This window comes from Rana temporaria, chromosome 12 (genome assembly GCF_905171775.1).
Source record: "Rana temporaria chromosome 12, aRanTem1.1, whole genome shotgun sequence".
NCBI classification, from domain to species: domain Eukaryota; kingdom Metazoa; phylum Chordata; class Amphibia; order Anura; family Ranidae; genus Rana; species Rana temporaria.
This window is the reverse complement of record NC_053500.1, coordinates 39,340,009-39,363,564: the sequence shown is the minus strand read 5'-3', so window position 1 is coordinate 39,363,564 and position 23,556 is coordinate 39,340,009. Positions and strand designations below refer to the sequence as shown.

The 23,556-nt window shown below is 45.2% G+C and overlaps 1 protein-coding gene across 1 annotated transcript in view; it reads right to left on the bottom strand.

The window, feature by feature from the left end:
- Positions 1-2,076: 2,076 nt before the first annotated feature.
- The window catches only part of P3H4 (prolyl 3-hydroxylase family member 4 (inactive)), a 36,809-nt gene continuing 15,329 nt past the window's right edge, over positions 2,077-23,556 (bottom strand). The window contains exons 3-7 of the mRNA XM_040331797.1: positions 22,055-22,226; positions 18,417-18,545; positions 15,738-15,883; positions 14,352-14,438; positions 2,077-2,864 (exon numbers count right to left, since the gene is read on the bottom strand). Of these exons, the coding sequence (XP_040187731.1) occupies positions 2,715-2,864; positions 14,352-14,438; positions 15,738-15,883; positions 18,417-18,545; positions 22,055-22,226 (684 nt within the window). The 3' untranslated portion in view covers positions 2,077-2,714. The remainder of the gene's footprint in view (positions 2,865-14,351; positions 14,439-15,737; positions 15,884-18,416; positions 18,546-22,054; positions 22,227-23,556) is intronic.

Here is a 23,556-nt window from a genome sequence, read left to right as displayed (position 1 = left end):
TTTTTTTTTGTATCTTTAACAATTTGTTTTTAATTTTTTAAATTTTTTTTTTCTTTTTTACATTTTTTTTCTTTATAATGCTTTCTTTTTTTTTAAGGGGGGGGGGGGGGTTTGGACCGTGTCAGTGTGTTTTTTCTTAATTTTTTTTATTTTCTACAATCTTTTTATTCTTTTGTTTTTTTATTCTTTATTTTTTCAGCCCTGTTGGGGGGGCTTTGGTGAGAGATCAGGGGTCTTAACAGACCTCTGACATCTTCCCTTTTAGACAGGGAAAGGGACTAGGGACACATGTTCCCCTGTCTCTTTCTCAGCAGCATCAGCTACACTGAAAATGAATGGAGTGAAGACAGCATCTTCTCTTCATTCATAAACTGAAACATTTGTAAACACAGGTTACAATGTTTCAGTTATGTGAATGGACAGAATCAGTGATCACTGACTCTATCCATTCGGAGCAGTAAGGAGCCGGATTTACCGGCTACTACCCCGCTCTCCATCCTGACATTTCCAGGGGGTGGAGGAGGAGCACCGAAGGGGAGAGAAACACGGCGCATACACGGGATACACGCGGCAGCATACACGGCATACACACGGCAGCATACACGGGATACACACGGCGGCATACACAGGATACACACGGTGGCTTTCAGCTGCTTTAAAAGCAGCGGTGATCGGTGCTTGTAACTTCCCCACGCACTGATCACCGCCGACAGTGCAAGTATCGGGTGAAGCATCTGGAGCATTTGCCCGAGTACAAGTACTCGGGCAAATGCTTGGTATCGGTCCCGATACTAGTATCGGTATCGGGACAACCCTAGTAGTAGCCTATGACCACTGACCACCATGGTAAGCATTATTTTATTTGATATTCTATACAGATCTATGTGTTCCATCCATCTATTATTTTCAAAAAATATGTTTCATACAGTACAGCAAAAAGGAATGGTCAATACAAAAATGATATTTAAAGCGAGGTTCCGGGCATAATTTTGTATTTATTTTTTGCAAGCTAAAATGAATCACATTAAATAGTCCCTAAAACATATTAATAGCTCCCCAATCATTCCAGAAAGCAAACACTTGCCTTATATCCTCCAGCTCATGTTGTGGCCGTATCCATCATATGTGTGGGCATGTGAAGCCCAGTATCTTTTTCTTCCTGGTTTTCAGGGAGAGGTGCATGCTGGGTGATTTTTAGGCACAGTAATGCCCAGAGACTCCTGAGAAATGAGTGTCATCATTTCCCAGGAGGCAATGGGGTCTTAGGACAGGAAGTTGAACCACCTAGGACCAGGAACTAGGCAGATTATGAAACCTGTCTAGTAACAGCCAGATAGAAGTGAGTGATGAAGATGAAAGTTAAATGAGTGAGGGTACAGTGAGGCTGCAGATGGACACAATGAGGCTGCAAATGGGCACAGTAAAGCTGCAAATGGGCACAGCGAGGCTGCAGATGGACACAGTGAGGCTGCAGATGGGCAAAGTGAGGCTGCAGATGGGCAAAGTGAGGCTGCAGATGGGCATAGTGAGGATACAAATGGGCACAGTGAGGCTGCAGATGGGCAAAGTGAGGCTGCAGATGGGCAAAGTGAGGCTACAGATGGGCATAGTGAGGCTGCAAATGGGAATTGTTGACCCGCTTTTCCACTTACAGTAGCTGCTGCATTTGCCACCCTAGGCTTATATTCGAGTCAATACGTTTTCCCAGATTTGTGTGGTAAAATTAGGTGCCTCGGCTTATACTCGAGTATACAGGGTGGGCCATTTATATGGATCCACCCGGGTGTGCCATTTATTTGGATACACCTTAATAAAATGGGAATGGTTGGTGATATTAACTTCCTGTTTGTGGCACATTAGTATATGTAAGGGGGGAAACTTTTCAAGATGGGTGGTGACCATGGCGGCCATTTTGAAGTCGGCCATTTTGAATCCAACTTTTGTTTTTGGTGTATCCATATAAATGGCCCTTACTGTATATGGTAATAAATATGCAACAACAATTAAAGGAATACTGAAGACGTATATCCTCAAAGAACAAGATATTTTGGAGGACAGAAAACAAAAAACAAAGTGTTGATTTCATTTTGCAATTCCTTTTATTACTTCTGAAACATCTGGAAATGGAGAAGCCTCTGTTCACTCCATTTAAAGGGGTATAGTAGGATGTCTCATAACAGGATACCACTGGAGCTGATACAGAAACGTCCAGCATGGATGAGGTCCAAGGTAGGAACACAAAGAATGAGATTCTATCTTTTAGTTAGTCTGTGAATCACTCGGGAATAGGCTTGTTAAAGGGAAGCAATTTTCAGACAATTCCAACCAAGTCTGACCAGTAGCTGATCCCAAAATCCACTGAATGCAACTAAGTGCCAGTAGTTTCCTCTTCTCCATTGAAATATCCTGTTGTAAGCCAATAAAGATGGAAGCATGTGCCTGCGAGAAGTGAGAGTTGACCAATAAGGAACTCTTCTGATGGAACTTGAAGGATAAGAACACTGAAAAATGTAGAAACACTCCATGGTATTTTCTATAGAGTCAATATGTTTACACTGTTCTCATGTTGGTATCGTGATGAATATTGTTTTGTACAAATTGTGGAATGGTTGGGCTTTTCTAGCATTGGAACGTTCATTGAATTATGTACACTGATGGGCACCTTGTGTTGTCCTTGGTGTGGATCATACAAGTCCATGGGTAGACCAGAAGCTTTAGGTTAAGCTTGGCTTGTCAGCCATGTCTCCTTTTGACTTTGGTTCTGCCCACCACTCAGCAAAAATCCCTTCCTCATAATCCCCTTCCCCTTCAAACTCTGTATCAGATGGGGGTGGTTCTGTGTCCTGGACTGCTCCGACTTCAACCTGGAATATAAAAATGTACACTGTTAGAATATCGCTATATGCATTAAGATTCCAGGGGAACTATTACTGGGAAAAATGGGAGGTAAGACATCTGCCTAAGGGCTCATGTACAAAGCCTTTTAAGAAGCTGCAAAGCATCTTAATGTTCCCTGGCAAACCACCAAGTTTACAAAAGGATCACTGCTCATGCAGTTTAAAGCGGGAGTTCACCCAACACTTTTTCCCCTTAGATTCCTGCTTATTTTGTCTAGGGGAATCGGCTAGTTGTTTTAAAATATGAGCTGTACTTACCGTTTTCGAGATGCATCTTCTCCGTCGCTTCCGGGTATGGTCTTCGGGAGCGGGCGTTCCTTCTTGATTGACAGTCTTCCGAGAGGCTTCCGACGGTCGCATCCATCGCGTCACTAGTAGCCGAAAGAAGCCGAACGTCGGTGCGGCTCTATACTGCGCACCGACGTTCGGCTTCTTTCGGAAAATCGTGACGCGATGGATGCGACCGTCGGAAGCCTCTCGGAAGACTGTCAATCAAAATAGGAACGCCCAGTCCCGCAGCCCATACCCAGGAGCGGCGGAGAAGATGCATCTCGTAAACGGTAAGTACAGATCATATTTTAAAACAACTAGCCGATTCCCCTAGACAAAACGAGCATCCATCTAAGGGTAAAAAGTTGTATGTCCGGGTGAACCCCCGCTTTAATTATACTACAGTGCCTTGAAAAAGTATTCAAACCCCTCAAAAAATTTCCACATTTTATCAGCTGCAAGTTTTGGAGACGTCTCTACCAGATTTGCACATCTAGAGAGTGAATTTTTTGCCCATTCTTCTTTGCAAAATAGCTCAAGCTAGAACAGCAATTTTCAAGTCTTGCCACAGATTCTCAATTGGATTTAGGTCTGGACTTTGACTGAGCCATTCTAACACATGAATATGCTTTGATCTAAACCAGGGGTCTCCAAACTTTTGAAACAAAGGGCCAGTTTACTGTCCTTCAGACTTTAGGAGGGCCGGATTGTGGCCAGTGGGGGGTAGAAAATGTCCCAGGTCCAGCATCAATGAGAATAAAATGGCCTCAGGGTTGGTGGTCAGTAGGAGGAGTTAGTATCCCATCATTGGTATTAATAAAAGAAATAGTGACCCATTGTTAGTGTAAGTGTGAGGATTTGTGCTTCATATTGTTGGGAGTAATAGTGTCCCAAGGGCCGGATAAAGCCTCGCAAAGGGCCACATCTGGTCCTCGGGCCGCAGTTTGGAGACCCCTGATCTAAACCAGTGGTTCTCAACTCCTGTCCTCAGGACCCACTAACAGGCCAGGTTTGCAAGATAACTGAAATACATGACAGGTGATATCATTTTCTGCTCAGTGATTGCAGTATTCTAGTCTGCATATTCCCAAGGTAATACTTAAACTCTGACCTGTTATTGAGTCCTCAGGACAGGAGTTGAGAACCACAGATCTAAACCATTCCATTATAGCTCTGGCTGTATGTTTAGGGTTGTTGACCTGCTGGAAGGTGAACCTCCACCCCAATCTCAAGTCTTTTGCAGACTCGAATGCCGCGTACACACGATCGGAATTTCCGACAAATGTTCGATGTGAGCTTTTGGTAGGATATTCCGACCACGTATAGGCTCCATCGGACATTTGCTGTTGGAATTTCCAATAACAAATGTTTGAGAGCTGGTTCTCAATTTTTCTGACAACAAATGTTCTTGTCGGAAATTCTGATCATCTGTATGCAATTACGACGCACACCGTGTGTATGAGAGAAGATATTCCAGGACCCCACAGCTCTGATTATATGATGTCAGTATCTGGTCATGCGATCCCAACAGAAGAGGACTATAGGATGTTAGCAGAGATCACAAGGCCAATTGTCAATGAGCATTGTTTGCTTCCAGACAAAGACATATTTGAGGAACCCTATTGGGGATGTTTAGATTTAAAGTATTATATGGTAGCACAAGCATTATTGAGTCTGAAAAGAGAAAATGGAGCACTGATTTAAACCAAAGCAGAGGGGCTGGAGAACCAATGGGTTTTGGTCTAATGTAACAACCAGACTATTGAACAACATATTAGTCACTATACTGCCATCCTTAGTGATAAGAAAACATATAGTATTATCTGAGATGGATAAGGCCAGGTTCATGGTCTCCGATAAGACTCTATACTTGGCTCCTGATTGTAAAAAACAGCAGCCGTAACTATGTCAACAACACACGATTACTTAGACTGAAATGCAAAAAACAAGCACTTACAAATCCAATATATGGCCAAAACTTTGGGGACCCCATCCTATTACTGCCAAAAAGCACATAAATACCTTGCTTGAGGAGTTTGGTGTGGAGGAACTCAAGTGGCCAACACTAAGCCAAGACCTAAACCCTCATAGATAAGATTAAACTGGAAATTCTATTGCAAGACAGGATTTCTCCTCAAATATCAGAACTTGGGCACAAAGCTCCACAAACACACTCCAAAATCTTGATGAAAGCCTTCCATAATGAGTTGAGGGGGGTCAACTCCAGTGTTTTGCTGAGGGGCACATGCTTGCCTTGAGATTCCATGCATGGGCAGATATTGCGCCACTCTCCCCAGGTATTTGGAAACAGTCAGAGATTTGCAGCATGTCTGCATACGCACACATAACATGGGTATTTACAAAGCCCTAAATATCAGAACCCAATAGCATGTGCACAGATGTAACAGGTCTCTGCTAGATGCCTATTTATCTTCCTGCAAATAGTATGCAACCCAGAAGTTATATGTAGCGCTCACCCCCGAAGGAGCCGCTGATAATAGATGGGATGGCAGATTTACCTCATGGCTCTTCTCGAATGTCTAGGGATGAATGGTGCATGCAGCAGCAGTAAAGGAATGTCCACGAATAAATGTCTTTTTATGTGCTCTTTATTACCCAACAGTAAACAGGTGATGAAAGGGATAGAGATGGAAAGGAGAACAGCAGATTCAGGCGTAGTATCTGAAACAGTCCTCTTCCTATGTGTAACACTTTTGCACCACTCCTGCTTGAGTGGGCCTAGCGTGCCCGGATAGGCCTCTCTTTACTGACCTAGCAGCCGGAACACCACTCAAATCTGTTTAGGACAAAGCCTCTGCCACAGACCCTCTTGAATGAATGTCAGAAAGGAAACCTCTGCCACAGGCCCTCTTGAATGAATTTTAGAAAGGAAACCTCTGCCACAGGCCCTCTTGAATTGCAGATACGGAGGTAACCCTCTTAGGTAAAGTTACGCCTGAATCCTCTTTTTAACGTAGCCACAGGTACCGACTAAAAGGGGAGTCAATCCTTCAGTGTCCGGTCACCTTGATCCCCGGTGGTTCGTCAGAATCCTATTGGACCGCCAGCCTCTCATTGGCGCTCCTCAGATGGACTCCCCACCGAACAGCTACACGTGCCCGGGATCTTTAAAAGTGGGAACCCAGTCGACTACTGAGTCCCCGTCCTGCTTGAATGCTCCGGACCAACTTAGGCCCGAAACCAGGAACACTGCATAGCACGCCCGCTCCGGCCAGGTAGGCCATAACACCGGAGCGCTGTGTCGTGGCCACCCTGAAGGTGGGTGCCACACCGGAAGAAAAGACCCGGCCATAAATGGCGTCTGTTCCATAAGTACCCTCTCCCAGCATGCCCAGCGAGGCCCAAGCCTCCCGATTGGCCGCTGGGAGAGAACACCCAAACCTCAACTCCACTGCTGCCACCTACTGCACCGGGGTGGGAAAAACACCCCAGCACAACAGAATGAGCCCACAGCACAAGCTGAGCTCAAGCTGAAACAGACCCAAATTTGAACCAATTAACAATGGTCAGAGTTACTTAACTCTCTGACCCCCTCTAAATTTCAATAGCACCGGTTCTGAAAAGTAACCAGGCGCTACATTTAAAATGGAAGTTTCTATCGTAAAACGTAAAAAAAAAAAATATGCAAATGCCCCACAAGAGAGCAATATTACTTATGCTTTTTTTTCTGATTAAGGAGATGAGCTGGAAGGTCCCATAGACTCTTCAACATTTGACACTTTCAGGTGTGTTAGATACTTGTGCCCCCAGCTGAAGGCTGTGGCTCCACCCACCGGGTGCTACATCACTACAATGTGAAATGTTTACGAACCTCCGAAAGTTGCAAAATTCATCCGAATTTAGATTCGTTACGAAACGAATTGCACGAGCCTAATATCTGACACATCTGGTACGTAAATATACATGGCTAGCTTTAAACTACCTGAAAGTGTCATGTCTCGAGGACTTTGTTAAGCTGACTTTACACCGGTTGATTTCCAAGCGAAAATGACATAAACCATTCAAATTTTATTTATACAAAATTTTCATCCTTCTTCCAATTTTCTCGCCACTAAAGTCAAAAACGACTTGACCCCATTAACCATTAGAATATAGAATGAACATTCTGAAAATGTTAATTTTTCTAATTAAAGTCTACTAGTGTATGGCCAGCTTTAGTGACATTTCTCCGCTTGAGCGTCTGAGGCCCCGTACACACGACCGGTTTTCTCGGCAGAATTCAGCAAGAAACACGATGGGAGACGTATTCTGCCGAGAAAACCGGTCGTGTGTACACTTTTCGCCGAGAAACCCGTCGGGAAACTTGTTGAGCCAAAAAGAGAGCATGTTCTCTATTTCCTCGTTGGGCAATGGGAACATTTGGCTCGACGAGTTTTCTGACAGCCGAACAAGGAACTCGACTAGCAAAACGATGTGATTTGCCCATCGAGTTTCTCGGCTGTGTGTACGCGGCCTGAGTCCTAACACCTCAACAGCAACATTGGCAGCCATTTTGAGAGGTTTCCGCTTTATTTTATGGATAATAAAAGAGGAGGAACTGGAGTACACAAATACATCCTAAACACCCAGGTCAGAGTCATTATGGCTGGAAAATCTCACTGCTGAGATATCTAAGAAAAATAAGAAGCCAGACACTGACTTGGCACACCAGGCTCTACCTGAGACTAAAATATTGCTTTTGGATGAACTGACCCTTCAAAGTGATTGCAAAGTCTTGGGGATTTTTATTTGTTAGAATAAAAAAACATGTTATACTCACTAGCTCTGTGCAATGGTTTTCCAGAGAGCAGCCCCAATCCTCAGCTGGGGCTCCTGGCCCCTCCCTCCTGCCCCCATTGCAAGCTGCTGATTACCAAGCTGCTCTACATGTCCATTCACACACACAACCGTGGCTTGGCTCTGCCCCCATCTCTCCTCATTGGCTCACTAGCTGTGATTGCTCCTGCTGCTGTCTCAGCAAATTGCGGAGGGAGAGACCCAGCAGAGCTGAGGCTCCCATGCACAGCGCTGGAGAAACATCAGGCTCAGTTAAGTATGAAGGGGGGGGGGGGCAGTTGCATAGAGAAGGCTTTTTACCTTCATGCATAGAACCCAACATTTCATATTCCTGATATGTGCCTGCTGTACCATGTACTTGTTTGAAAAGGTATCCTGTTCTCTTTGTATAGCTTTCTTTGCGTGAAATTCCACCAGTCCCCCTGCATTCCTTATAAAAACTGACCACACTAAACAGGAGAACACACCGTGGTCAGTTCTCTAGTTATGCCGCTCAGACTGCTCTCTTCCAAGGATCAGACTTGTGCTGACACTCCCCCCTTCACCTACACAGCCTTTCACTGGGAAGATCAGTGTGCTGCTGTTTCTCTTCCCCCAGCTCTTATGCAGTGGAAAATAAAGGGAAAGAGATCACTTAAAAAAGGGAAAAAAAGGTATTTCAATTTTTTTTTTTATATATCTATACACAAATGTTTTGCCTTTCATTTCTATTTTTAACTGAATGGCTTGTTTTACAAGGTGTGGGTTTCCAATCACTTTAAACACTCATATGAACACAACCTCATAGTCAAAGTTGGGTAGGCAAGAGAGAGTGGGTCGTGGGACATACACCTGATTGCCAATCTTCTTCTGTGATCAACACTGTCTCCCCTTTTTCCACCAGGCTTGCTTTACTGAAGCTGAGCAATATCCTCCCTACATTTACACTGGACACTCCGTTATGTTAATTGCTCATAATTAAACCATGGCTTGCTCAGTGAGTCCATCAACTCTAGCATGGTCTTTATGAGCCATCAAAATATACAGTGTAATTATGAGTAATGAGGATTACTTCTCTCACAGTGCTAATCTGTTTGTGGTCTTGCAAATGAAAAGAAGAATTACAGAAAGAACCACAAGAGCATCAAACATTCCAACACAATGATGTCACTGATGCCCTGTCCAGTGACGAAAGTTTGTTCAGTTAGAAACCTTTTTGTGGGTTGTCATGAGACTAAGCCATTTTATGTTTTACTAGTCTAACTAGCTGTCGTGCGGTTGTGTATCTGGGCTGTGGCCGCTGTCGTGCGGTTGTGTATCTGGGCTGTGGCCGCTGTCGTGCGGTTGTGTATCTGGGCTGTGGCCGCTGTCCTGCGGTTGTGTATCTTGGCTGTGGCTGCTGTCCTGCGGTTGTGTGTCTGGGCTGTGGCCGCTGTTGTGCGGTTGTGTGTCTGGGCTGTGGCCGCTGTCGTGCGGTTGTGTGTCTGGGCTGTGGCCGCTGTCCTGCGGTTGTGTATCTGGGCTGTGGCCGCTGTCGCGCGGTTGTGTATCTGGGCTGTGGCCGCTGTCGCGCGGTTGTGTGTCTGGGCTGTGGCCGCTGTCGCGCGGTTGTGTGTCTGGGCTGTGGCCGCTGTTGTGCGGTTGTGTGTCTGGGCTGTGGCCGCTGTCGTGCAGTTGTGTGTCTGGGCTGTGGCCGCTGTCGTGCGGTTGTGTATCTGGGCTGTGGCCGCTGTCGTGTGGTTGTGTGTCTGGGCTGTGGCCGCTGTCGCGCGGTTGTGTATCTGGGCTGTGGCCCTTGAAGCAGAGCCTGTGCATCTAGGTCCATGTACTTGTACCTGTCATACTTGGCCCACCTACAGTAAATGCTTACATTGCAGCTGGACAGTATAGTACAAATGCTGCTGCAAATTTAACTTGGCTTACAGAATTTGACAAGTGGAAGCACCTGAGATGTCCAATAGCAGGCAACACAGCAACAACTACTAACCGACCTAACATGAAATACCTGCAGTTCAAGAACAACAAATAAAGCAGCGCTCTCAGCCCTGTAGAAGTCAATAGAGCCACAAGCTCAGGAATAGATGAAATCAAAATTCATTTTAATGTAAAGTTAAAAAGCATGACATACAAAAGTGCCCAGACTGATACATCACCAAGCCAGTGGAAAGGAGAAACACAAAACCCCAAAAGCCGAGGGATGACACATGATCCCGGCCCCAACAGTAGGTTACATGGCACAGGAGTCTCAGGACAGTTGGAGAAGTGTCAGGAATATGGCCATTGTGGTCACTGAGATGGCACGTCTTCTGGACGCCACATGTCCAGGAACCGGATGTGATGTCATACACCTGCTAATAAGAGCACCCGAACATCGGCTGGTGAGGGCAAACAAAGTCATGGAGAGCACTCAAACCAAAGGAGAGAGGCTGGTCACCATGATAACATCTTTTGGGGGCTTGCCCCTACCTCACCAGCCAACATTCAGGTGCTCTTCTGCCTGGGGTATGACATCACATCCGGTTCCCAGACATGTGACTTCCGATGGACGCGTTATTTCAGTGACCCTGGCACCCGTAATCCACACACTTCTGCCACTGCACTGAGGCTCCTGGGTGGTATAATCCAATGTTGGGTCCAGGATCATGTGTCATCCTTCGGATTTTGGGATCAAGAGGCAGTTACATGGTTCAGCAAGATTACTCAAGTTTAGACTGTACACAGTTATTTAATTAACTAATCACCTACCACCCCCCCCTTTTTTTACTTGTCACTGTTATCACATAAGAGTTGGCAAAGGTGAGGCCAACGCTGTATCCTGGCCTAGGCCGACAAAGCCCAGGACTAGGGCAGTACTTTGCAGAGGGGGCAGCATGGAAAGCGTCCCCGCCGGCTTGCGCTACACTGTTAGTGTAGCGCCAGTCTTATGGGGCAGACTGGGCTGAGAGGCAAATTAGTCTAGCGTGGCTGCACCGCTTCTGGTATGCGGGTGGCCGTCATTCCACAACTGTGGGCGGGGTGCGGGATTGCGCTGCTTTTAATTTTGACTGTCCAATCATCCTGGACCACGACCCTTCCTCACTGTGCTATATGTTTTCTTATGCACCATTGGCATTGTTATATCTTCTTAGTCCTCTCCATAAAATTATCAGTAATTTGTTCTTAAAGTATAGGCAACACTTATTTTTTTTCATTTTGGATAGAGTAAGGGAGGGTTATAGCCCCTGTCAGTTTATTTTTTACCATCCCTGTCCCATTGCAGAGATTTGATTTTCCTTCACTTTCTTGCCCCCTAGCCAAACAGGAAGTGAGAAGAAATCTATGCAAATTAAGGGCCAGATTCACGTAGGAGCGCGTATCTTTGTTCCGGCGTAGCGTATCCTATTTACGCTACGCCTCCACAACTTAGACGGGCAAGTGCAGTATTCACAAAGCACTTGCTCTGTAAGTTGCGGCGGCGTAGTGTAAATTGCCCGGCGTAAGCCCGCCTAATTCAAATGTGGAAGAGGTGGGCGTGTTATATTTAAATCAATCGTGACCCCACGTAAATGACGCGCTTAAAGAACTGCGCATGCGCGCGCATGCTCAGTATCACGTCAAATTTTTTCCCTAAGTGCCTGTGATGTGAACGTAGCCTACGCACAGCCCCATTCGCGTACGGCTTACGTAAACGACGTAAAAAGATACGCTTGCCGACGTCCATACTTTGCATTACCTACGCCTCATATAGCAGGGGTGACTTTACGCCGGACGTAAGCCTTACGTAAACAGCGTAGCGGCCGCAAGTACATTCGTGAATCGGCGTATCTACCTAATTTACATATTCGACGCGGAAATCTACAGAAGCGCCCCTTGCGGCCAGCGTAAATGTTGCACCCAAGATACGACGGCGTAGGAGACTTACGCCGCTCGTATCTTGGCCAAATCTATGCGTAACTGATTCTAAGAATCAGGCGCATAGATACGATGGCTCGGATTCGGACTTACGACGGCGTACGTGGAGATATGCCGTCGTAAGTCAATCGTGAATCTGGCCCTAAGGGAATCCATTGCCCCCCCCCCAGGCCTTCACAACTAGTGTCCCCATTTGAAAATTTCAGGGCAGGTCTTAAACAGCAAGGGGTGTGGCCTTGACAGGAAGGGGTGTGTCATATTTCAATTAGAGGGTGCACGACTTTAGTCAGGCCTAGGGCAGCACAAAACCTAAATACACTACTGAGTGAGGCAGCATCCAGTTAAAGCAATGAGACAATGCTTTCTCTAGCCAGAGAGCGTGGAGCACTTGTGGGTCAATCTTCCCAGTGGATGACATCAGCACTCAAATCCAACAACGTCAACCCTTTCCACACTAAAACTGATGGAATCATGACATCGGAAATGCATCCAAAAGGTGCAAATACCAAGGGTTCTGTACTGGGACCAATCCTATTTAATTTGTTCATAAATGACCTGGAGGATGGGGTAAACAGTTCAATCTCTGTATTTTCAAACGATACTAAGCTAAGCAGGGCAATAACTTCTCTGCAGGTTGTGGAAACCTTGCAAGAAGATCTGAACAAATTAATGGGGTGGGCAACTACATGGTATATGCATGTAATGGTATGGCCCGTGGGACCCAGTGGCTCTTGAAGGATGTGGGGTACTCCTGTTTCAGCTTCACCAATGACTCTTGTGTCTAGGGTCATCCTATGTCCACTAGGGGCATAGGATGACTGAGAAATGATATCTTGAATTACATGAGATGGGACAGTAATGATAATTCATAATGTATTGCAGGATATCTTGAAATATTACAAGTTGTTCATTCTGAACACAACAAGTCAATAGAGTGTCTCCTTCAATGTGGAACATAGACTGTTGAGATGTTAATTGATGTTAATCACCTCCAGCTACATGGCTGTAGTGATGAAAGCTTGCTGTGATTGCATTCTATTGTCTATTGTGGTAATTAAGCCTGACTCCTAAGATATTTCATGGTGCTATGCTAACTAACCCTGTATTGTGTGAAAGTTCTATTGATGCTAATATGTGTTGTGAGTTAACACACTCTAAAGGTCAGACGTCTGACTTATGTTCACTAAAGGAATGTGGATTGTGTAGCAGGTAGGAATAGCTTATCGCAGAGTCAGAAAGTCTGTCTAAGATGTGGGTAAGGGGGACTCGTTGGCACCCATTGTGTGATATTGTGGGTGGAGTGTGTCATTGTCCCTTTTCTTACTGCAGCATGCTTTGTAACTGTATATAAAAAACCTGAGTTTGACATTAAAGTCATCTGTTTGAAACCAGAGAACAGAGTTGTGTCTCGTTATTCTGGGGAATTCTTATGGATCGTGTCTGCTAGATTGTGGAGTGTCGATAAGCTGTCGTGGGTTGGTGGAATGAAATATCGTAAACGGCGTTAACCCCTGACCGTTACAATGCATTTGGGTGGCAAAAATATGAATGCAATCTACTGCTGGGAGAACCTCTGGGGGAATCTAGGATGGTAAAGGACCTGGGGGTCCTAGTAGATGATAGGCTCAGCAATGGCATTCAATTCCAAGCTGCTGATAACAAAGCAAACAGAATATTGGCGTGCGTGAAAAAGGGATTAACTCCAGAGATAAAACGATAATTCTTCCGCTCTACAAGACTCTGGTCCGGCCGCACTTAGAGTATGCTGTCCAGTTTTGGGCACCAGTGCTCAGAAAGGATGTACTGGAAATGGAGTGAGTACAAAGAAATGCAACAAAGCTAATAAAGGGACTGGAGGATATTAGTTATGAGGAAAGGTTATGAGCACTGAACTTATTCTCCCTGGAGAAGAGACGCTTGAGAGGGGATATGATTTCAATTAACAAATGGTAACCCCACAATGGGGATAAAACTTTTTCGTGGAAGGGAGTTTAACAAGACACATGACCACTCATTAAAATTGGAAGAAAAGAGGTTTAACCTTAAAATACGTAGAGGGTTCTTTACTGTAAGAGCGGCAAGGATGTGGAATCCACTGCGGTGGTCTCAGCGGTTAGATAAGCACCTGAACGACCACAACATACAGGCATATACAATGTAATACTGACATATAATCACACACATAGGTTGCACTTAATGGACTCGTGTCTTTTTTTAACCTCACCTACTATGTAACTATGAGTAGAAAGCACTGTGTAAGCTCAATGCTGGTCTATGTCATAGCTTACACAGGACTAATGACCTTCCCTTTCCTTGGCAACTGGCAGCTCGACAATCCAGCACATCATAGTGGAAGGATGAAGGTAAATGATCCCCACAGCCAGGCGTACCAAGTGTTTCCAAAAGCGTAAAGTGGCAAAGTGCGGCTGACGATCAAGTGAACCTATTACTCTGCACCGATTGGATATTACAACAGATTCACTTTAATATTTTTCATTTTCATTTTCCAGATTTTACCTCATCGCTATCCCGACGGAGAAAATCGTGAGCAAACTGCAACAGCTCCTTGTGGCGCACAGTCTGGTTGTGATAAATCAGGGCTTCCTGTAGAGAAGAAAAACAGCGGCATGAAAAAAAAAAAACTGATATGCAAGCTAGCTCCAAGTCAGTGACTCAGAAATGATTCAAATCAATGAATAGTCAGGACTGGCAGGTATCTAGCATTTCAGACAGAGAGATGAGCGACAGGAGCTTACAGATTTTCCTTAGTCTAGTTTGCTATTAAAGCAGAACTCCTAGAATCTGCCTATCAATTGAATTACATACACTATAACTTACTACTGAAAGGACTTGTCATTCTGTTCAGCCAGTTTTGTGATTCACACTTAGCTTCTGTGTTTCATAGCGAGGAATCCCTAACATCAATTTCAGTTTACCAGTTTTCTGTGTCACCTGCTTACTGGATAATGAATGAGCCCCATCCAACTCATTTTTATTTGTTCAGTAAATAGACATTTAACACAGGAAACGGTAAGGCTGAAACAGGAAATAGTAGCGTTAACTGCCTGGCCATGTGGAGTGGCAGAAGTGAATAAATCGCAAGACTGGCCAAACAAATTTAGAAATCCTTTTGAAGAGAAATGGTTTATATATGTATCTCCATATTGTAAAGCGCTGTGTAAACTGTTGGCGCTATATAAAGCCTGTATATTAATAATAATGCTGAGTATTTGCAGCTTCTTCTTTGTTCTTGTCATGGATATGCAGCAATGTTTGTCTGTCAGCTTACCTCCATGTGCTCACCTTATAGGCCAGCCACTCTCACCTGGCTGCTTAAGTACTCTCTCCTCTAGCATGACTCCACCCCAGGCCCTATCAGGGAACCCTATGTTAACCTGTGCACTGCAAGCCAGCCGTGCTGATCAACAGTGTTTGTTAAGCTATTGTGTCTTTGGTTTCCTGTTTCCTGCTTGCCGTGTGCTCTACGTTTGATTCTGTTGTCGATCTTGGCGTGTCCCCGACTATCCCTGCCTGCTTGTGACTCTGACCTTGGCATGTTCTTGACTATCCCTGTCTGCTTGTGACCCTGACCCTTAGCTTGTTCTCTGTATATCCTTGTCTGATAGTTACCCCGACCTTAGCTTATCCTCCTATAGCCTACCGTGACCTGGAAGACCCTGGGGGCCGTGACCTGGAGTCAGCTGCAGCGTAGTCCATCCTCACCACTAGAGGCTCTGGAGATACGCCGCCGCAAAAGGTATGTGAATCTACCCCAGTAATAATAATGTGCTTCATTTAAAGTCCCTAACCTTCCTCATATTTTCATCCACATTATAATCACTAGAAAAAAATAATAAATAAGAAAACATACTGTACTGTAAATATACTGTAATTGAGGGTTACCTCTCTAGGGTTGAAATCGGAGTCCTCAAGGTCCCACTTCTCCTTATAGAACTTGTAGTACGCCAGGTTTTGTTGCATAACTGTATCTGAAGGGTCAAACAGCATGTAGCTGGACACACACTGGACCGCGTTCTTCACGTCATTAACTGTGAGAAAACAAAATCGTGGGGTCTTAACATGAAATGAGCATTAAAAGGAATATTCTCTAAATTCAAGGTACTGTTAATCTAGCCGTACGCTAGTAGAATTTTGTTGAAAAGAACGTCGGATCGATTTTCTACTCAATAGTGGGATCAAATCGACATCTGTTTTTGAAGGTAGTGACAAGAAATTTGATCTAGATTGGAAGGAGCAGTTTGAAAATCTGGCTTGACAAATTTACACACTCCTGGTGGCTGCAACCGCTCGGAATGTGTGTAAACCCCCACACTGCCTCTGATGTAGTTTATATGTCGGTGGCAGCAAAAGGGTTAAAACACAATTCTGATCTCAGGGCCTCTACTCCTTCCGGCCCCCACCCCCTTGTGAAGCACCCCTAGCACCCTTTGGCGGTGGGGGTAAATGTGGCTTAACCGCCCATTTTTTTTGCACCCCACCCAAGCTGCAATAGACAGTGGGTAGGGATGTTTACATTGTGTGCCTGCGATGCTTCGGGGCCGCAGCAAAATTGACCCGACCTGTGGAGATTGGTGGAACGCTACACAATTAACTCAATGGGGAAACGCCGCAAGCGCCCCGCAACCGCACGCAATGCATGCTGTTGTGGCATGTTTGTCGACAAAAAGGTCGAGGGTTAAAAGAGGTGGTGATGAGGCATTGCATTGTTTCCTCATCGCCTGTTAGTAGCCTCTGGTGCACGATCCAAACGCGGATTGGGCCTCAGAGGCAAGTGAGATTTAGACTCATCTCTAAATCTACCCTTTACAAAAAAAATATATATCTATACCTTTCTTCCTGAGGTCTTTGGTCCAGTGACATCACAGGATCGCTTTTTCCTGGGCAGATCACAAATTCTGCAGATATCAGTGTCATTTAATAATGGGGGGCTGCTCTCTGCATCATGCGATTCAGCCCTATGAGCTCATGCAAGCCCTACATCTGTATCTGAGGAGCTGACGTGACTCTTTCAGATTGATTTACTAAAACTGGAGAGTGCAAAATCTCCCAATATCCACTAAAAAAAATTCAAAAAAGTTTTCCTCGGTTTAGGCCGATATGTATTCTTCTACATATTTTTGGTAAAAAAATCCCAATAAGATTGGTTTGCGCAAAAGGTATAGCGCCTACAAAATAGGGGATAGTTTTATGGCATTTTTTTTTTTTTTTTTTTTAATAGTAATGGCGGTGATCTGGTATCAGGACTGCGACATTATGGCGGACACATCGGACACTCTTTTGGGACCATTGTCATTTATACAGCGATCACTGCTATAAAAATGCACTGATTACTGTGTAAATTACACTGGCAGGAAAGGGGTTAAACACTAGTGGATGATCAAGGGGTTAAGTGTGTCCTAGGGAGTAATTCTAACTGTAGGGGGATGGGTTACCATTGACATGACAGAGATCCCTTCTCCCGATGACAGGGAGCAGTAGATCAGTGTCACGTCACTAGGCAGAACAGGCAAATGGCTTGTTTACATAGGCATCTCCCCTTTCTGCAGCCGTGTCACGATCGCGGGACACTGGTGTCCATGAGTCTGAAGGACGCACACGTAGGAAAATTCAAAGTGAAGTACAGGTACGCCCAATTGCCTGTATGAGCCCTTCTGCAGACGTACATCGTCCAAACGTGCTTGGCTCAGTGCCAAAAAATTGTACTTTGTTGTGTTTGTCACATGACAGTCAGCCCATTCAAGTCAATGGGTTGTCGCGCAATGCAAAATTTGCTGATCAGGCGCACCCTAAAGGTGTAAATGTAGAGTATCTAAATGTTAGGCCGACTGCTTCTACGCACCATAGCGCTTCCATAATCACCTTGGGTTGTGGTAGTGATGAGTAATTAGGAATTGAAGTGCCACAACGTAATATTCAAGTCCAAACACAAGTAGTTTGCAATGGTAAAATACAAAAACATACTTGGGGGGCACACCCTAAAAATGCTATACATCTAAGATGTATAGCATTTTTAGGGTGTGCCCCCCAAGTATGTTTTTGTATAGACTCTGACCAGGTCTCTTGGGCTGGAGCACCCCTCCCCCTCTTCATTACCTCACATTAGTGGCCACCAGTGTATAGGAAGAATCCCTTCAGTTTTCCCACATAGAGGACTTTATCTCCCAAGGTTGAGACATTAGGTTCTTTCATTCTATTAACAGGTTAGGACCCACTAATTGGGGGTACTTTGTCGCATTAAGTGGGCTTAGCAATATGACCATATAGTGTGACCGAACCCCCATATTTTTTATATGTTCAGGTGTTTTTAACTAGCCTTGCAGGATAAATGTCATTTTTGCATGTGTGCGCTATAATCTGTTATGTTCTGAAAGCCAACGCATTTCAGGGGTTGTATCTCCCCCTCTGAAACATGGGTTGGCTTTGGGAACATTTTACCATTGGAAATAACTTGTGTTTGGACTTGAATATGACGGTGTTCTTCCTAAATACCGAATTACTCATCATCCATCCATGGCCAGCTTTAGCCTTTCTCACAGCGAGCGGTCGGTCGTCATTACTTACGTTTGTAATATGCAAACTGCAGATAGTGGTACATGGTGGCCACAAACTTCTGAACCAAATATCCTCCAACATTTGGAGTCAGGTTAAGCTCACACTGCACTTTACATTCTAGGACGTCAGTTAGATGATCTGAAAGAAAGAGGAGAACAAAGACACACATTTCATAGATCAATAATGGACCACCATCGACCATCGGCCTTACCCACTGCACCAGTTTTAAGTAGTAGCTTGGATGTTATCTTCTAATCTTTAGAAATTGCTTTTCGCTGTGTTATCGTATATACTCGAGTATAAGCCGAATTTTTCAGCACTGTTTTGTGTGCTGAAAATTCCCCCCCTCGGCTTATACTTTTTAGTTTGGTCTCATCTGACCAGAGCACCTTTTTAGGCCTAAAAGAAAAACACAATGGGCTAGATTCACAGAACACTTACGCTGGCGTATCTACAGATACGCAGCGTAAGTGAACAAATGTGCCGTCGTATCTATGCGCCCTATTCTTTTAACTAGATACGCCTGAATTTGGCCTCCATTCGACCGATGCAAGTCTCCTACACCGTCGGATCTTGGGCGCATATTTACGCTGGCCGCAAGGGGCGCTTCCATTGTATATGTAAATTACCTACATACGCCTATTCACGAACGTACTTGCGCCCGTCGCTGTAATCTACGCCGTTTACGTAAGGCGTACATCCGTCGTAAAGTTATCCCTGGTATAGGTGGCGCTACCCATGCAAAGGTATGGACGTCGGAACAGCCGTCAAATTTTACGTAGTTTACGTAAGTTGTACATGAATGGGGCTGTGCGTAGGCTATGTTCATGTCGAAAGCATTGAGCCGACGTATCTTAGGGAGTATATGCGATGTGATTCTGAGCATGCCCGCCCATGCGCCGCTCGTACGTCGCTTAATTTACATGGGGTCACGATTCATTACAATACAACACGCCCACTACCAGCCTACTTTGAATTAGGCGGGCTTACGCCAACCATATTACGCTACGCCGCTACAACGTACGGGGCGAGGGCTTTGTGAATACTGCTCTGGGCTCTCTTTGCGCCGTCGACGTAGTGTATATTCGATACGCTACACCGGCAAAACTATGCGCCGAGGTACGTGAATCTAGCTCTATGTGTGGTGGAAAACTAACACTGCACAACACTCTGAACACACCATCCCCACCGTGAAACATGGTGGTGGCAGCATCATGTTGTGGGGATACTTTTCTTCAGCATGGACAGGGAAGCTGGTCAGAGTTGATGGGAAGGTGGATGGAGTCAAATACAGGGCAATCTTAGAAGAAAACCTGTTAGAGTGTGCAAAAGAGACTGGGGCAGAGTTTCACCTTCCAGCAAGAAAAAGACCCTAAACATACAGCCAGAGCTACAATGGAATAGTTTAGATCAAAGCATATTCATGTGTTAGAATGGCCCAGTCAAAGTCCAGACCTAAATCCAATTGAGAATCTGTGGCAAGACTTGAACATTTCTGTTCACAGGACGCTCTCCATCCAATCTGACAGAGTTTGGGCTATTTTGCAAAGAAGAATGGGCAAAAATGTCCCTCTCTAGACGTGCAAAGTTGGTAGAGACATCCCCAAAAAGACTTGCAGCTGTAATTGCAGTGAAAGGTGATTCTACAAAGTATTGACTCAGGCGGGCTCAATTAACATTTTCCTTCCACTTCACAATTATGTGCCACTTTGTGTTGGTCTAAAGCAGGGGTCGCAAAACTTTTCAATCGAAGGGTCAGTTTATTGTCTTTCAGACTTTAGAAGGGCCAGACTGTGGCCAGTGGGGGCAGAAAATGTCCTGGGCTTGGCATGAGTGAGAATAAATATGGCCTCAGGGTTGGTGGTCAGTAAGAGGAGGAGTAGTACCCCTATTAGTAGGAGGAATAGTATCCCATCATTGGTATCAGTGGAAGAAATGCCTCCTTGTTGGTGTCAGTGGAAGGAATAGTACCTCATATAAGTGAGAGGGATAGTACCAGAGGGCCGGATAAAGGCTAGCAAAGGGCCGAATATGGCCCTCGGGCCGCAGTTTGGAGACCCCTGGTCTAAAGCATTTACATAGCTATAACAAAGACCAATTTATTATTGCTATTATGTACACAATAGTACATGCCTATTAGTACTCTACTATTGGTATACACCAGGGATCTCCAAACTTTTTACTTTGAGGGCCACATTGTGTATTTTTCACATTCGCGGGCCAAAAAAATAAATGGTTATTTATAAATGAATCTGCAGCAGAACAGAAAATAATTGGACAGGCTGCTGGCAGTAGAGCTTGATGGCGCACCTGCATCTGTAAACTTCTAGAGTGCACAGGGCCTTACATCTGTGTTACCGTCACACACACACACACCTCCATACATTTCGTCCCCATCAGACCCCCCCTGCGGCACAAGTGTCCTCATCAGAGCCCCCCTGCATATTTGTGTCCTCATCAGAACCCCCCCTACTACATATTTGTGTCCCTATCAGAGCCTTCCCTGCATATTTGTGTCCTCATCAGAACCCCCTGCATATCTTTGTCCCCATTAGAGCCCCTTGCATATTTGTGTCCCCATAAGAACCCCCTGCATATTTATGTCCCAATCAGAGCCCCCCTGAACACATTTGTGTCACCATAAGAGTCATCAGACCCCTGCCACAAATTTGTGTCCCCATCAAACCCCCACCAAAATGTGTGTCCTCATCAGATCCCACTCACATATTGGTGTCCCCTTCAGAGCCCCCTGCATATTTGTTTCCCCATAAGAAACTCCCTGCATATTTGTGTCCCCATCAGAGCCCCCCCGAACGCATTTGTGTCACCATTAGAGCCCCCCCACACACTGTGTCCCCATCAGACCCCAACCGCACATTTGTGTCTCCATCAAACCCCCCGCCGCAATTTGTGTCCCCATCAGAGCCTGCCTGCATATTTGTGTCCCCTTCAGAGCCCCCTGCATATTTGTGTTCCCATAAGAATCCCCTGCATATTTGTTTCCCCATCAGACCCCCGCTGCACATTTATGTCCCCATCAGAGACTCCTGCACAATTGTGTCCCCCATAGAGCGCTCCCTTTCCCATTTGTGTCCCTCATCAGAGCCACCTCTCCACATTTGTCCCCCCCCCCAACAGCACCAGCAGTCACGTTTGTGTCCCACTTCCATCTGTGTCTGGCTTCGGTGCTGTGCTACTGCACCTCCCGGGTCCCACCTGGCAGTTACAGAGGCACATTGTAGGCAAAATGACATCGGTAAAGGACTGATGCCAACAGTGAGGCGAAAGCTGGGAGGTGAAGCAGGTCCTAGCAATCAATGACTTAGTGAGGCACTGGGTTGGGCAGGCATCGTTGGGCTGCAGAACCTGCACTGTATACTGTCAGGGGTAAGTATGCAGCACAGTTCCTTGCGCAGAAACTGATTCAAGCTACGGGCCGGAAAAAAACATCTCAGTGGGCTGGATGTGGCCTGCGGGCCGTAATTTAGGGACCCATGGTCTATCACATATAATCCCAATAAAACACATTTACGTTTTTGGTTGTAATATGACAAAATGTGGAAGAAGATTTCAAGGGGTATGAATACTTTTTCAAGGCACTGTACATTGAGCAGCAGTGATGTAAAAAAACAAAAATGACACATTACCTGCAACGGCTGGATAGAAGTCTTTAAATTCCTTCATTTCATAAACCCCCTCGCAGCCTGTCAGGCAGTTGTTGTACGCTTTGTAATACAGAGGCAAAGCCTGCTCCATCTCCTCTGTGCTGCGCCTGAAGTCTCCAGCGTTGTACGACTTTACCGCCTTCACAAATATGCTCTGCGAACAGGTACAGTATTTTATATTTATTTTATGTATTTTTTATTTTTTTATATTTTATATTTTGTCTTCCCTGGCCCCCCCTCATTGACCTGCAGATGACATTTTTAAATAAAATCTTTTAGGTAGATTCAGGTAGAGTTAAACCGGCTTATCAGTAGATAAGTCGACCTAACTCAGAATCTACGCCGACGTATGTTTAAGCGTATTCTCAAACAGAGATACGCTTAAACATATCTAAGATACGACGGCTTGCGCCGTCCTATCTTAGATTGCAATATTTTGGATGGCCGCTAGGTAGCGCTTCCATTGAGGTCGGCGTAGAATATGTAAATGATTTTTTACGCCGATTCACGAACGTACGCCCGGTCGCCGCAGTCGATTTACGCCGTTTTCGTAAGGCATTAGCAGGCCTAAAGTTATTCCATCTATTAGGTGGAATAACAATGTTAAAGTATGGCCGCCGTTGACGTCGCGAGATTCAACTTTTTTACGTCGTTTGCGTAAGTCATCCGCGAATCGGGATTTACGTCGTTTACGTCCACGTCGAAATCAATAGGCCCGTACGGCGTACTTAGCCGCAATGCACACTGGGAAATGTAAGCGCCCGGCGCATGCGCAGTAACAACAAAACGTCAAAAACGTGAGGTCAAGCCTCATTTCCATACAACACGCCCCCCTCCAAGACATTTGAATCCGCCGCCCTTACGCCCGCCTGCTTTAGTCTAGGCCGCCGTATATTAGCAGGCAAGTACATTGAGAATCATGTACTTGCCTCGCTAACTTACGGCGGCGTAGCTTAAATTCCTTAAGCTTTGCCGCCGCAAAGTTAGGTCAATGTTACTGAATCTACCTATTTGTGTTGTCATTACATGCTTTATTTTAGTCTCAGCCATGAAATTATCTGTGCCTACAGCGAGGGGAAAAAGTATTTGATCCTCTGCTGATTTTGTTTGCCCACTGACAAAGAAATGACCGGTTTATCATTTTGGTAGGTTTATTTTACAGTGAGAGACAGAATAACAACAAAAATATCCAAAAAAAAACACATTTCCAAACAGTTATAAATGGATTCGCATTTTAACCACTTCTGGACCGCCCGCCGTCGTTATACGTCGGCATTATGAAGAGGGTTATCGTTGTTATGCCAGCAGCTAGCTACCATAACCCCGTTATCATCTTCTTCAGCGGGCAATCACCTTTCAGATAAAAGTGGTCTCTGCGGCGGATTCGCCCTTTTTAACCACTTCCATACCAGGCACTTACGCACCTTCCCGCCCAAGCCAATTTTCAGCTTTCAGCGCTGTCGCACTTTGAATGGCAATTGCAA